A 15,835-nucleotide genomic window follows, 5' to 3' on the forward strand; every position below is an offset into this window, starting at 1 on the left:
ATTATCCCCGAATGTAGATAAGTTGGAATGTTTTCCATTGTTTGCAGTCCTCACTAGATGTTTCACTCTTCCTTTGTCTGCCCTTCACCCTCTTCTACATCAATGTCTTCTCTTCACCCACCAGATTAAACACTGTTCCTTACTCTTTGTGAGAATATTCTGTGTAATTCCAGCTTGCTGATTTTGCATTAGAGCAAGTTGAGAGTGCTCAGGTTACTCTCTAGATGTGGATGTTGGTTGCTTGGCAACCATCCGTTGCTCAGCTTGACTTGTACTAATCCAAGACTCATTCCTTTATATTCTGATCACAAACAAGAAAAAGATCTGCAGATGCTAGAAATCCAAACAACTCACACAAAATGCTGGAGGAACTCAGCAGGTCAGGCAGTATCTATGGAAAAGAGTACAGTTGACGTTTCGGGCCAAAACCATTCAGCAGGACTGGAGAAAAAAAGATGAGGGGTTAGAGTAAGAGAGTGGGGGGTGGGGAACGAAAAACCCAAGCTGAAGTGGAGAGGTGAATTAAAGAGTTGGGAAGTTCATTGATGAAAGAGATACCGGCCTGGAGAAGGGGGAATGTAATAGGAGAGGATAGAAGGCCATGGAAGAAAGAAAAGAGAAGGAGCACTGGAGAGAGGTGATGGCCAGGCAAGGAGAAAAGATGAGAGAGGGAAATCAGAATGGGAAATGGAGAAGGTGGAGTGGAGGGGGGGGGGGTCATTACCTGAAGTTTAAGAAATCAATGTTGGATGCTACCCAGATGGAATTTAAACTTCAACCTGTTGTGGCCTCATCATGTCAGTAGAGGAGGCCATGGATGGACATGTCGGATTGGGAACGGGAAGTGGAATTAAAGTGGAAAGCAGCAGCTGGGAGATCCCTCTTTTACTGGCAGACGGAGCATAGATGCTTGGCGAAGCAGACTCCCAATCTACATCGGGTCCCTCTGATATACATGAGGCCACACTGGAAGCACCAGATACAGTAGATGACCCCAGCCGGCTCACGGGTGAAGTGTCGCCTCACCTGGAAGGACTGTTTGGGGCCCTGGATGGTAGTGAGGGAGGAGGTGTAGGGGCAGGTGTGGCACTTGTTCCGCTTGGAAGGATAAGTACCAGGAGTGAGATCAGTGGGGAGGGACAGACAAATGGACAAGGGAGTCACATAAGGAGTGACCCCCACGGAGAGCAGAAAGTGGGGGGGGGGGAAGGGAAAGATGTGCTTGATGGTGTAACCCCATTGGAGTTGGCAGAATTTACTGAGAATTATGTGCTGGATGCAGAGGCTGGTGGGGTGGTAGTTAAGGACATAAGGAGCCCTATCCTCAGTGGGATGGCGGAAGGATGAGGTGAAGACAGACATGTGGTTGAGGGACAAATTGATAGTGGAGGAAGGGAAGACCCTTTCTTTGAAAAAGGAGGATATCTGTTTCATTCTGGAATGAAAAGCCTCATCCTGAGAGCAGATGCGGTGGACTGAGGAATTGAGAGAAGGGGATGGCATTTTTAAAAGTAACGGGGTGGGAAGAGTTATGGGCAAGGTAGCTATGAGAGTCAAAGGTTTGTAATGGACATCAGTGGATAAACTGTCTCCAGAGATAAGGGCAGCGAGATCAAGAAAGGGGAGGAAAGTGTCAGAAATGGACCAGGTAAATTTGAAGGCAGGTTGGAAGTTGGAGGTAAAGCTTGTCATGGGTCCAGGAAGCAGCACCAATGCAGTCGTCACTGTAGTTTAGGAACGGTGGGGAAGTGACACCAGTGTAAGCTTGGAACAGTGAGACAGCACAGCGCAGCAGCTGATATAGTTGCTGCCTTATACACCTCGGGTCCTGGATTCAATTCAGATCTCCAGCACTGTCTGTGTGGAGTTGGCACAATTGCTCTGTGACCCTGTGGACTCTCCCAGGAGCTCCAGTTTTCTCCCACATCCCAAAGATGTGCAATTTGGTACATTAATTACCAGCTATAACTTGCCCCTAGTGTGTTGTTGAAGGGTAGCATGTAGGGAATATTGTTGGATCTGGAAAGTGGAACAGTATGGCAGAGCAACAGGCCCTTCACCCTGCAATGTTGTGCTGAACTTATTAAGCACCAAACTAAACTAATCCGTTCTGCCTGCACAATGTCCATATCCCTGATTCTCTGCACGTTCCTGTTCTTGTCTAAGAGCCTCTTAAATGTCTCTATCATAATGTAAAGAAAATATAAAGGAATGAGTTTAACATTAGCATCAATGGGAGTTTGAGGGTCAGCATCCACTCGGTGGGCTGAAGGGCCTGTTTCCATGATATCTGAATTTATGACTGAATTTCAACTTGATCAGCTGATCGTTGGTCCATGCCTGCAGATTGTTTGGCCAAGATCTGTACTACAGTTCTGATGGTCCTTGTAAAGGATATTTTAGGCCGTTCCTTTCTGCTTTTCCTTGCACAGAAGTGTCTTTTATTGACCCCGTGACCTCTAGTAAGAGTTGCCATCAGAAGCTGTGTTAGATTCACCTGTGAAGCCAAGGAGTTTTTGAGGTTTCATTTTCAGACTTATTTTTCGGATTGCTTGTTACTCTTGATTATTTCTCTGTTCGGTTGTTGCATTATATTTAACTGTTGTCTTCTTCCTCTGCCCAGTTAAACTCTGCAGATATGCTGAAGTTAGCTGATTGCTACCATGATAAAGTCTGTCAGAATTTCAGTGGGACAAACGATACCAAGGTAAGGAATTAGAAGCCCAACAGTTTTATCCTGGGGTAAAAGTGGTGTGTTCCTGAGGTGAAGAGAGAAAAGAGAATATTTACAAGGATATAGTCAGGAGGATTTTGACTGAGGAATGATTGTTAAAGTTGGTTTCCTTGGAGTAGAGAGCACAGAGGATATGTAAAGGTCTTTTAACTTATCCAGAAACATCAGTAACAATGGACAAGATGTATTTGGAAGAAAGTTGGGAAGGAAGTTGAACAGATACTTTCTTCCAGGGTAGAAACACCAAATACTGTAGGACATGCATTTAAGGTGAGAGTGGGGAAGTTTAAAACAGATGTGTGGGACAGGTTTTTACACAGTGTTGGATGTCAGGAACAGGCTGTCAGAGGTAATGGTGGGAATAGTGGTGTTTAAGACACTATTCAATAAACACGTGACATTTCAGGGAATGGAGCGGTATAGATCATGTGGATACAGAAGAGAAATGGTTTCAATTTGGCATCATGTTCAGCACAGATATTGTGGGCTGAATGGCCTGTTCCTGTGCTGTACTGTGCTATGATCTATGTATTATGGAAAACAGAGCTGGAGAGGAGTAGATGTGAAGAGAGGGAGTATGGAGTGTGGAGGGGGTAGGGAGGGTGTTGGGAGGTACAGAACTGGTAGGCAGAATCTGAAAGTTAGAGCTATGCCTTTCAGGAGTGAAACTTGAAAAGACTTGTACACCCAGATGGTGGTGGAAACTCAGAACACTCCTCAGTGACCCATCAATGTTGGGTCAAAGGTGGATTCTAGACCCGCGAGGGATGGGTTTTGTTAACTGGGGGTAGTAACGGGATGGGGGAAGATCACCAGATGGAGTTAGGTTACATGGGTTTTACAGAATGGTGGAATGTTCTTATAGCACATTTCTCTTTGATTCATAGGAAATTCACAACACAACATTGCTCTTGCCCACACAGTGACTGTACTGGGATAGTTACCAAAGAATGATGGAGGAGGCAAAGGGAGTCCAAAACAGGTAGAAAAAGAGAAAGGGTTGAGAAAGTGGGAGCAAGGGAACAGAAGACGATGGAGAAAAAGAGGAAATCAAAGATGTGAAGTAAAGGGAGAGGAAAGGGGAGTTGTAATAGAAATGGGAGTGAAAAAGAATGTAGGTGGAGAAAGATTCAACAATTAGTGCAGTAGGAATAAAAACAGGAAGGGATGCAAATCTTTCCATAAAGAAGGGAACTTTCAATAGCCCCAAGAAAATAAACAGTTATGGAAAACTAATAGAACTGCCAATTTTCAAGGTAAGTTTATTATCAAAGAACATATACATCACCATATACAACACTGCGATTCATTTCCTTGAAAACATTCACTGGAAAATAAAGAAATACAATAGAAGTTATTAAGAACTACAAATACCAAAGTGTGACAAATTCCCAACATGTTAAAGAGAATAAATTATGTAAATAATGAAAAATGTAAATAAATAATACTGAGTAGTAGGGTCCTTGAAAGAGGTTCTCTTGGTTGTGGAGTCAGTTCAGTGTTGAGAATCACAGAATCACTGACATGTCGTGAAATCTGTTGTTTTAAGCAGTTGTACAGTACAAAACATAACTAATTATTATAATAATTTGACGGTCTTCATTTTTAATGGGCTGTGTTGGGTTTCTTTGTTTTGTGGCTACCTGTAAAGAAATTAATTTTAAGGTTGTATTTGGTATATATGTACTTTGATATTAAATGTACTTTGAACTTTTAAATTATTAAAAACAAATAGTGCAAAAGTGGAATAATGAGGGTCACAGACCATTCAGAAATCTGATGGTGGTGAAAGAAGCTGTTCCTGAAATGTTGAGTATGCATCTTGAGGCTTCTCTACCTCCTTGATGGTAGTTATGAGAAGAGAGCTTGTCCTGGTGGTGATGGTCCTGAGTGATGGATGCTGCATTCTTGAGGCCCTACCTTTTGAAGATGTCCTCAGTGGTGGGGAGGGTTGTACCATGATAGGTCTGGCAGAGTGGACAACCCTTTTCAGTCTCGTTCAATCCTGTTTTTAGAGCCTCAATTCCACGCAGTACTGGAATCTGGCAGAATTCATTGCATAAAACTGCTGGAAGGTTTGGTGTCATAGCAAATCTCTCAAACTCATGATGAAGTATATCTGCCAATGTGCCTTAATGATCACATTAATGTGTTGGGCCCAGAATAGAATCTCTAAGATGTCGACACTCAGGGGCATGAAGCTTCTCACTCTTTCCACCGCTAGCCCCTAGTAAAGTAAAAAAATGCTGGAAAAACTCAGCCAGTCTGGCAGTATCGATGGAAAGAGAAACCAGACATTTTGTGTCAATCACCCTTCCACAGAACTGGGGGAAGAGCAAATGGAAATTGCTGGACTCTGCAGGTCAGCCAGCATTTGTGGAGAGGGAAACAGGATTAATGTTCTTGCTCAATGATCCTTCATTAGAAAACCAGCATGTTCCATTTTTTCCCAGATATTCAACATCTGTAGTATTTTGGTTCTCAATTGATGAGGTGTTCATTTTCATCTCTAGGATATGACAGCATTTGTAAACAAAGTTCTTAATAGTTCGCGGCTGGATAGCATGCAGACCACTCAAAGGCTGGAGGTGGCAACGGCCACAGTGGACCTCTTGGAGAACATGGCAATGGCGATTGCTCTGAAACTACCCGGTTCAAAGGCAGAGACCATAGAAACAAACTCTTTTGGTAAAGTATTGGACACTGAAAACATTGACCACTGGGGTAAAGGTCCTGAATGCTAGTTATTGGGTCTGTGAAACTAGTTTCAAGTTAAGGAAAGTAAATGTGGTGATTACTTTCTCAATAATTAGCTGGTTTTGAAAATGATTACATGTTGGCTCTTGATAGAAACCTTTGTTTAATATTTCTAACGCTTAAAAATCAACCAAGCTACAGGAAATGTGGAAGAAAGAAAAATGCTTGAAGCAGTCAGTAGTTCAGGCTGCATTTCTGGAAAGGTTAATAGTTAATGTTTCATGCTGAAGAGGTTAACCATTTTTCATTCTAATGTTTCTGCCTGACCTGCTGAATTTACCAACATTTCCAGCTTTTATTTCTGATTTGCTTTGGAAGACTGTGCTGAAACATGCCACATCGCTGATTGTGAGTGTCCGCTCTCATGTGTTGCACACGTTACCCTCACCCTCACTGCTGCCTGTTGCTCACAATGTCTAGGCTGCCATCCAGTGCAGAACTGATGGGGTGCCACCCTGTCAAAGGTGCCTCATTTTGGATGGGACATTCTGTCATTTGCTCAGTTGGTGAGAATACAGGACACTATATCATAGAAGACCAGGAGAATTCTACCAAAGGTCCCAGACAAGATTATCCACAAACCCCCATTCACATTATATAATGGGCTATTTAATTTACTTGTGACCTCACTGTCTGCAAACAAACTACTCCAAAGTATTCCCCCACAGTGTAGTATCATAGTAACGTTGTGCAGAAGGCCATTCTACCCATTGAAACCAGGGACATTACAGTCTGCTCATCCCCTGTTTCTCGATAGCCCTATAATTATTTTCTCTCCAACACTCCATGTGTTCTCCCATTTGAAAGCTCATGATGAAACAGTTCCACTTCCCATCCATGCAGTGGGTTCTGAGACCACTCACAGTGTGGAAAGGGTGTCTCTCCTGGCACCCCTGGTTCAACAATAATCACCTTTAAATCTCTGGTTTTTGGTTCTCCACCCTTCTTCAATGGAAGACCATTCTCTTCATTAACTCTGCCCAAACCATTGCCAATTCTGAAGATTTTTATCAAATTATGTCTCACCCTTCACTGCTAAAGAAGAACAATGCCACATTCTCTGGTGTGTCAATGGATCTGATGTTCCTCATCGACTGCATCTTCCTGCTCTATCTTCTCCTCACTCCCTCTAAGCATGGTAACTAAATACAAAGTAGTTCAATTCTCCTTTATAGAGGTTCCACCATACTTCAAAAATAACATCTAGACGGATGTTTTGAAGTTGAGAAAAAGACTAAAATCATGAAACATCAGTGTAGGTTCTGTGCTCGTGATATAGGAGCGGGAATCCTCACTACCTCTGGTAAGGAGTCAAGATCACTGTCTGTGCCAAGGATAAGAAGTGCTGGTAAGATATTAGACCTGGTGAACTAACATATTTGAGCCAGAATTTATCATTTTACCTGCTTTTGAACAGTGCCCCCAGAGGGTGAAGAACATGCATGAGTATTTTCTCTCAGTTCTGTGGGAACTTGAGTCTAATTGCTTTCTTACTACAATAAGCTAACTCAGCCTAAGAAAGCCCAAATTGTATCCATCAGATGGGATTCTCAGAAAGCCTGAACAAGACCTTGCAGAGAAGTATTGTTCATACAGGTAGAGGTAGAGAGGGAGAGAGGGAGGAAAAAAAATGAGAACATCCCTTTTGCCTCTGAATGCTTCACCTTATTTTAACTTTCTTCATAGTTCTTAAGGTCAAGGTGCCTGAAAGGAACAATGTGAGTGGAGACCAACTGGTGAAATTGGAAACTCAGAATAATTCCTTTGAGATGAACTGGAAAAGCACTGCTGGAGAAAATAACACTGGTAAGTTTTCTGTCTCTTTCCCATGCTTGTGTACACGGTATAAGAATGAGTTTGGCCAGTGATTTACAGACTCATTCACAGGGGATGTTCTACCTTGTCCAGGTTGTTGACTGAACTATTATTCTGTGGGATCAGTCTGTGTTCCGCTACATCAAAATATGCTGCTGTGTTTGATCTTATTGTGTAAACCTTGGTGAAGACAATTCTGCCTTGAGTAGAAATCAAACGTAGTTTAGAATGAGCAGTGCTTGGCCATTGATTTAATCCATGTGTAATCAACATTACGATCAAATTTATGGTATAAAACTCTGTATTAATCTAAGGCAAATCAGTATGCAGACTGACAGGTAGTTGCTAAATTCAAGATATCTGCTCATCTGATCATGGAGTAGGTCAACATGAGATTCAATAAAATGAATGTGGGAATGAAAGGGTTAACATATGAGGTGGTTTCATAGCCTTGGGCCTGTATTCACTGAAATTTAGAAGACTGAGAAATCTCACTGAAACATATCGAATATTCAAAGGCCTGGAAAGTGTGAATGTGGAGAGGATGCTTTCTGTTGTGGGAGAGTCTTGCACACAGAGCACAGCCTCAGAATAGAAGGACAACCCTTCAGAATGGAGATTAGGAGGAATTTATTTCGCCAGAGGGGGGAGAATCTGTCAAATTAATTTGCCACAGACAATAGGATGCAATCTCACTGGCTCTTCAATCGGCCTTGGATCACCTAAATAACAGCAACACTTACGTCAGGCTGCTGTTGATCTCAGCTCAGCATTCAACACAATCAGACCCTTAATTCTGATCAACAGTCTCAAAACCCTGGGCTTTTGTACCTCTCTCTGCAACTGGATCCTTGACTTCCTCATTGGGAGACCACAGTCAGTGCAGATCAGAAATAACCTCCTCCTTGCTGATAATCAAGACTGGTGCATCTCAGGGATGCGTGCTCACTCACTGTTCTACTCGCTCTACAACCATGACTGTGTGGCTAGGAACAGCTCAAATTTTATCTATAAATTTGCTGACAACACAACTCTTGTTGACAGAATTTCAAATGAAGATGAAGAGGTGTACAGGAGTGAGATACAGTGGAATACAAAAGTTTGGGCACCCCGGTCAAAATCTCTTACTGTGAATAGTTAAGTGAGTAGAAGATGAACTGATCTCCTAAAGGCATAAAGTTAATTTTCAACATTTTAAGCAAGATTAGTGTATTATCTTTATTTTGTATTAATTTTTGGAGTGGAAAAAAGGAAAAGAGGTCCATGCAAAAGTTTGAGCACCTCAAGAGATTTGAGCTCTCAGATAACTTTTACCTAGGTCTCAGACCTTAATTAGCTTGTTAGGGATGTTCACAGTCATCATTAGGAAAGGTCAGATGAGGCAAATTTCAAAGCTTTATAAAAACCCTGACTCCTCAAACCTTGTCCCAACATTCAGCAGCCATGGGCTCCTCTAAGCAGCAGCCTAGCACTCTGAAAATTAAAATAAATGATGGCCGCAAAGCAGGAGAAGGCTATAAAAAGATAGCAAAGAGTTTTCAGGTAGCTGTTTTCTCAATTAGTAATGTAATTAAGAAATGGTAGTTAACAGGAACAGTGGAGCTCAAGTTGAGGTCTGGAAGATCAAGAAAACTTTCTGAGAGAACTGCTCGGAGAATTGCTAAAAAGGCAAATCAAAACCACTGTTTGACTGCAAAAGACCTTCAGGAAGATTTAGCAGAATCTGGAGTGGTGGTGCACTGTATTACTGAGCAGTGACATCTGTACAAATATGACCTTCATGGAAGAGTCATCAGAAGAAAACCTTCCCTGTGTCCTCACCACAAAATTCAGTGTCAGAAGTTTGCAAAGGAACATCTAAACAAGCCTAATGCATTTTGGAAATAAGTCCTGTGGACTGATGAATTTAAAGTAGAACTTTTTGGCCGCAATGAACAAAGGTATGTTTGGAGAAAAAAGGATGCAGAATTTCATGAAAAGAACACCTCTCCAAACTGTTAAACATGGGGGTGGATCGCTCATGCTTTGGGCTTGTGTTGCAGCCAGTGGCATGGGGAGGATTTCACTGGTAGAGGGAAGAATGAATTCAATTAAAAACCAGCAAATTCTGGAAGCAAACATCACACCGTCTGTAAAAAGAGGATGGCTTCTACAACCGCATAATGATCCTAAACACACCTCAAAATCCACAATGGACTACCTCAAGAGGCACAAGCTGAAGGTTTTGTCATAACCATCACACTCCCCCGACCTAAACATCATCGAAAATCTGTGGATAGATGTCAAAAGAACAGTGTATGCAAAATGGCCCAAGAATCTCAGAACTAGAAGCCTTTTGCAAGGAAAAAAACCACAAAAATATAAGTGCAGATGCTGTGGATGAAAGAATATGTACACAATGCTGGAAGAACTCAGCAGGTCAGGCAGCATCCGTGAGAAAAGAGTAGCCAACGTTTCGGGCCAAGACCCTTCATCAGGAATGGGGGAAAGAGAGGGCCGAAGCTCAGTAATAGAGATAGGGGAGGGGGTAGGGCCTAGAGGCACCAGGAGGAAAACCAATCAGAGGAAAGATAAAGGGGGGAACAGATATGCATGAAAGAACTGTAGAGATAAAGAAGCAGAAAGCTGAAAGGGGAGAGAGGCAGAGAGGGACCTGGGATAGATGGAGGGGGAGGGAATTCCCAGAAATTGGAGAATTCAATGTTCATACCACCAGGCTGGAGTCCACCCAGACGATAGATGAGGGGTTGCTCCTCCAACCTGGCCTCATCATGGCAGTAGAGGACGCCATGTATGGACATATTTAGATGGGAATGAGAGGCAGAGTTGAAGTGGGTGGCAACCGGGAGGTCCTGTCTATTGTGACAGATGGAGTGTAGGTGCTCAACGAAGTGGTCCCCCAATCTATGTCGGGTCTCGCCGATGTAGAAGAGACCGAACCGGGAGCACCAGATGCAATAGACGACTCCAGCAGACTCGCAGGTGAAGTGTTGCCTCACCTGGAAGGACTGTCTGGGGCCTGGAATGGTGGTAAGGGGGGAGGTGTTTGTACAGGTGTAGCATTTGCGCTTGCAGGAATAAGTGCCAGGTGGGAGTTCTGTGGGGAGGGACGTGTGGACCATGTAGTTGCAGAGGGAACGATCCCTGCAAAAAGCTGAGAGGGGTAGGGAGGGAAAGATGTGCTTGGTGGTGGGGTCCTGTTGAAGTTGGCGGAAGTTGCGGAGGATAATATGTTGGATCCGGAGGCTGGTGGGGTGGTAGGTGAGGACAAGGGGAACCCTGTCCCTGTTGTGGTGACGGGAGGATGGGTTAAGGGCTGAAGTGTGAGAAGTGGAGGAGATGCGTGTGAGGGCATCTTTGATGACACCAGAAGGGAAACCAAGATCCTGAAAGAAAGAGGGCGTTTGAGAAGTCCTGGAATGGAAAGCCTCATTCTGGGAGCAGATGTGGCGGAGTCGGAGGAACTGGGAATAGGGAATGGCATTTTTGCATTTGGCAGAATGGAAAAAGGTCTGACTCCCATAACTATCTTGACTATACAACAAATTGGCCTAATTCTGCACCTTTGTCTTATGGTCTTATCTTTCCCAGAAATGCATCATTTTCTGTGGACCTCCAGATTTTGAACCATCCACAAGACACCGGTCAGGAATGTGATAGACTCCCATTTACCCAGAAGAGTGTAGCTTAATCAACACAAATTAACTTTCCACGATAGGGCAACCCACATGATGGTCGCCATGTCCATCCCCATTAACAGCTGATTTTAATACTTGAAAGACTTACAAAGCACTACTGCAATGGACATGCTTTGTGTTGACCTGCCTTTATATCCAGCTGCTGGAGTGTTTCAGTGATGTCTCTCCACATTCACCAAAGGCTGATCTATTATCTCCACAGAGTTTCAGGCCTTTTCCTTAATTGTATTCAAAGACTTGGAATCCCTGCTGAACCAAGAGGTTAAAGGCGGCCGTCCATCTCAGAACAATGTGTCATTAAACTCCAAGGTGATAGCCGCCACCATCAGCAACAAGGCCATCAGCTCTAATCGGAAGGAAAAGTTCAATTTGACTCTGAAACTCAACCAGGTTTGTAGATACAATCTGTGATGTTCCTCAATTAAAAATGAACTTCCTGCTAAAAATGGGAGTCTGAACAGGTGCAGGTCCTGGGTTTAGGTATAACATTTCCATGGAAACTGGGTTTGGGCCATTTCAGGTCAGTTTATGGTGACCGTTCCAGTCACCATTACTCAGGGACAGTACAATGGGGCCTGATAGAGGAAGTGGAGATCCCTCACCTGAGAGAGATGGGGGAATGTTTAGAGACTGGTGGTGAGACACATCAAAGGAGGAGTCCCCTGTTGTCATTTCTCAGGTCATTGAGTAACTGGTTACAAAGTACAACCACCACTTCAATGAAAGGAAAATACCCATTACTGCATTACTGTAATTACCCATTCAGCCATCAAGTTTGCACAGTAGCAGAGTGGTTGACATAACACTTTACAGTGCCAGCAATAAGACAGGGGTTCAATTCCTGCCAGTATCTATAAGTAGCTTGTTCTTTCTCTTTGTGACCACATGGGTTTTATCAAAGACTGTGTTGGGTTTTGATACAAATGATGCACTTGTTTCACTGTATGTTTCAAAGGTTTGGAGTTCATGTGGTAAATAAAGGTAATCTTTTCTAATTGTATTACCTGCACTTTACAATTTTGATGGGATATTCTGGGAGTTACATTTTCCATTTACCTTGTCTCCCCCTCCCCAAGTCGAGGTCATGGGACAATGTACATGGAGCTTCGCTCTGTTTCTAATCAGTGTCTCCTGTCCCGTGGCTGTTTGATGGAACAGTGTCATGGGATTGGTTAGAATGATATTCCCTCTTTTGTGTTAAATGCAGTTCTGTGACTTGTTTCCCACCTACAGGAGATCATTTTGTTTGCTGTATCTATGGGATTGGGGTGTACCTAACAACTTTGGCCTTTGTACTACTTTGGGATGTATGAATATTTAACCTGTTATTAGAATGCTTTCAATAATTGTTAAAATAATTTGTCCGAAATTATTGGAAAAGGATTTACGGGAAACAGAATTACAGGAAAAGGAAGATGGTGAAGAGCCAAAATGTGTCTATTGGAGTAATACCAAAGAGAGAAGTGTCTGGTTATCTGATGGTTGTGAACGGATCCATTCCAATCAGACCCATGTAATCTGTCAGTGTAACCATCTGACAAGCTTTGCTGTTTTAATGGCTCCAGTTCAGACTGAGGTAAGAAATCATTCAATAGAAAAATCTGTAGTCAGATGAAAAGGGGTGAATGAAGAGAGTCAGAGTCAGAGTCAGAGAGACACAAACAGAGAAACAGACCCTTCAGCCCACATTCTCCATGCTGATCATCGAGGGTCACCTTCATTAAAATTTGTTCTGTAGCTTTCTATATTCTGGTGATACAAATCCTCGTCTAGATATCGCTGGATGTGGTGATGCACCTGCCTCTGCCACCCCCTCAAGGCAGTGTGTCCCAATGGGTGAAAACAATCCTTCCACAAATCCCTTCAAATTCCTTACCCCGTCTGCTCAATCTCTGCCATCTGCAGTTCGACTCTTCTGCTGAATTTTCCCAGTATCTATTCATTCTGTGCTCTGTCAGCATCCTCTGCTGCAAGGAAAACAAAACACTGATCCATGCAAGTCAAAAGGATGGTTCCGAAGGCATATGGTGTGGTGGCCTTCTTTAGTCAGATGTGGGGAAGAGGCTGAGTTCATGAACCACAAAGAAATATTCCAACTCAATATAACTGTGGGTTAGATTTGCCTCACTATAGGAATGATGTGGAAGATTTAGGGGGAATTTATCAGATTGGAAAGCATGTCTTATGAGGATAGGTTCGGTGAGCCAGGGCTTCGTGAATCACCTCTTCACCCTCTCCACTGATAATTTTCATGACACTTTCCCAGAGTGCGGAGGGAGACAGGATAACCGCCAAATGTTGGTAGGAGGCTTGTCACCATTTCTCAGGAAATTCCATAGCCACAGTTACAGAGAACAAGTGTAGCAAATCACTCAGCGGTACCCTAGCTGTTGTCTAGACAATGTTGCTTAAAGTTTTGCATTTCCTGCCTGTACAGTATTTATAGTTTATTCCATGACTAATGCTGGCAAGTAATCGATGCTTTCTTTACTGCCTTAGTGACCTTTATTTCCACCTTCAGGAATTCATTGACTCGTACACACTGTTCCTCCACACACCAGGTCCTCACCATTCATGCTGTAATTCCCACCCTTATTACAGATAATTCAAGGACCACAGATGCTGCTCGACCCGCTGAGTTCCTCCAGCAGAACAATTACTGCTCCTACCTTTGTTAGACGTGCCAAGGTTATGGTACGGTATTAGTTATGGGTGGCACTGTAGCATTCCTGCCTTTATTAGTTGTGCTAGGGATACAGTACGGTATTAGATGTGGGCAACACGGTAGCGTAGTGGTGAGCACAATCGCTTTGTACCACCAGTGATCACCAATTGTGGTTTGATTCCCACCGCTGCCTCTAAGGGGTTTGTACTTTCTCACCGTGACCGCGAGAGTTGCCTCGAGGTGCCCTGATTCCCTCCCACGTTCCGATGACATACATTTGGGTTCGGGTTAGTGAGTTGTGGACATGCTATATTAGTGCTGGAAGAGTGGCAGTATTTGTCAGCTGCTCCCAGCACGATCCTCGGTCTGGGTTGGTTATCAACATAAAATAACACATTTCACAATATGTTTTGATGTTTACATATGACAAATAAAGCGAATTTTGCTTTAAGCTTAGAGATTATGGGATCAGAATCGGAGATCCTAGATTGTCAGGATCTAGTGATAAGTGGTGGAGGGGTGTATTGATGGGTTGTATAAAGAGAAGATGGAGGAGCCATGTGTGGAACAGAATCACTGACACAGGACTGCAGGGGCTGGACATCCCATGAGTGTGAACTTGCAGTAACTCTGTCTAATGCTGTCCCTGGAGACGCTATCACAGCCGATTCCTGAGCGTGGTTCCCCACTTTGTGCTTGCAGATTGACGACAGGCACTTGGAGGTGATCACCTACATCGGCCTCATCATCTCCCTGCTCTGCCTCGCTGCCTCCATCGCCATATTTGTCAACTGCAAATCCATCCAGAATGCTAACACCAATCTCCACAAGCACCTGAGTATCACCCTCTTCCTGGCACAGTTCATCTTTCTGATCGGAATACGGATTAAACAGCCGGTAAGAAATACAAATTACCACCTCTAATTCTCAGATAGCTCCTGAATGTGCGGTTAGTCATATTCTGCAGAAAAGCAAGACTTAACGTGGGAGTGCTGGGATCTCAGCCCCTGCTCTCCCACCACTCTCCTCTGGTGTCCTCTCCTTCCATTGGCCCATCATGACCAGCGTGCCATCCCTTTAATCAGATCCTCATTTCAATGGCGGCCAAAGCCTCCGAGCATTGGAGACCCACCCCTTCCTCATGGTCCTGTCACCTCAGAACGTTGCCCTTTCCCTCCCTCTGCCCTCCTGCCCAATGACCTCATGGGACACTCCAAACCTCCCCATTCACATTCACCCTGGGGTGCAGTGGATTAACCGTGTCACTGAGTTTCCCGGTCACTGGAGAATGAGTGACATCAGCACACTTTGCAGATCTGGAGCTGCAACAAGATATTTTGTAAAAAGTACCAAAGTTCTTCTAAGTTTATGGACTCACAAGAGTTTGTAAACACTGGAAACCTGGAGCAAATCACAAAGGAGCAGGAGGAACAGAGGAGGTCAGGCAATGTGAAACATCTAATGTCCATGTCCCTTCATAGATACCTACTGACCCTTGGAGTTCCTCCATCACCTTTGTGTATTATTCTAATTGTATCACTGAATTACTACTCATTAATAAATCTTTGGTGTGTATCACCACCATGTTCTTTATATGTTTGCACATTATCTCTTCCATTGTGTACATGTGTTGGTGTACTGGTTTATTTCAGTGCCTCTGTGTTAGTATCTCTGAGTTACACACACAAAACACTGGAGAAACTCAGCGGGTCAGCCAGCATCTATGGAGGGAATAAACAGTTGAGATTTCAGGCTGAGACCCTTCATCAGGATTGGAAAGGAAGGTGGCAGAAGTCAGAATCAGAGGGAGAGGAGGGGGAAGGAATACAAGCTGGCAGGTTATATGTGAGATGAGGTGACGGGGAAGGAGTGTGGGTGGTGGGGGTGGGTACGAATGCAGCAGCTGGGAGGTGATAGGTGAAAAAGTTAAAGGGCTGAAGGGAAAGGAATCTGATCTGATAGTATCATGGAGCAGGAGAGAAAGGGAAGGATGGGAACCGGAGGAGATAATAGGCAGGGGAGGAGAAGAGAAGACATAAGGGGGAGCTGGAAAACGTTGTGTTTCGCTCTGTGTTCCAGTTCCAATGTCAGTCCATTTCTGACTCTGTGTTTTTCACTGTGACCGTGTGAATATCTTTAGCTGTGGTTATCTCTCTCTGTTTCTTT

The 15,835-nt window shown here is 43.7% G+C and overlaps 1 protein-coding gene across 1 annotated transcript in view; it reads left to right on the plus strand.

Annotated features, from left to right (window-relative positions):
* LOC132405908 (uncharacterized) overlaps positions 1-15,835 on the plus strand; it is a 213,147-nt gene that overhangs the window by 178,847 nt on the left and 18,465 nt on the right. The window contains exons 42-46 of the mRNA XM_059990886.1: positions 2,624-2,707; positions 5,248-5,422; positions 7,178-7,297; positions 11,207-11,394; positions 14,372-14,566. Of these exons, the coding sequence (XP_059846869.1) occupies positions 2,624-2,707; positions 5,248-5,422; positions 7,178-7,297; positions 11,207-11,394; positions 14,372-14,566 (762 nt within the window). The remainder of the gene's footprint in view (positions 1-2,623; positions 2,708-5,247; positions 5,423-7,177; positions 7,298-11,206; positions 11,395-14,371; positions 14,567-15,835) is intronic.

This window comes from Hypanus sabinus, chromosome 16 (genome assembly GCF_030144855.1).
Source record: "Hypanus sabinus isolate sHypSab1 chromosome 16, sHypSab1.hap1, whole genome shotgun sequence".
Classification (NCBI taxonomy): domain Eukaryota; kingdom Metazoa; phylum Chordata; class Chondrichthyes; order Myliobatiformes; family Dasyatidae; genus Hypanus; species Hypanus sabinus.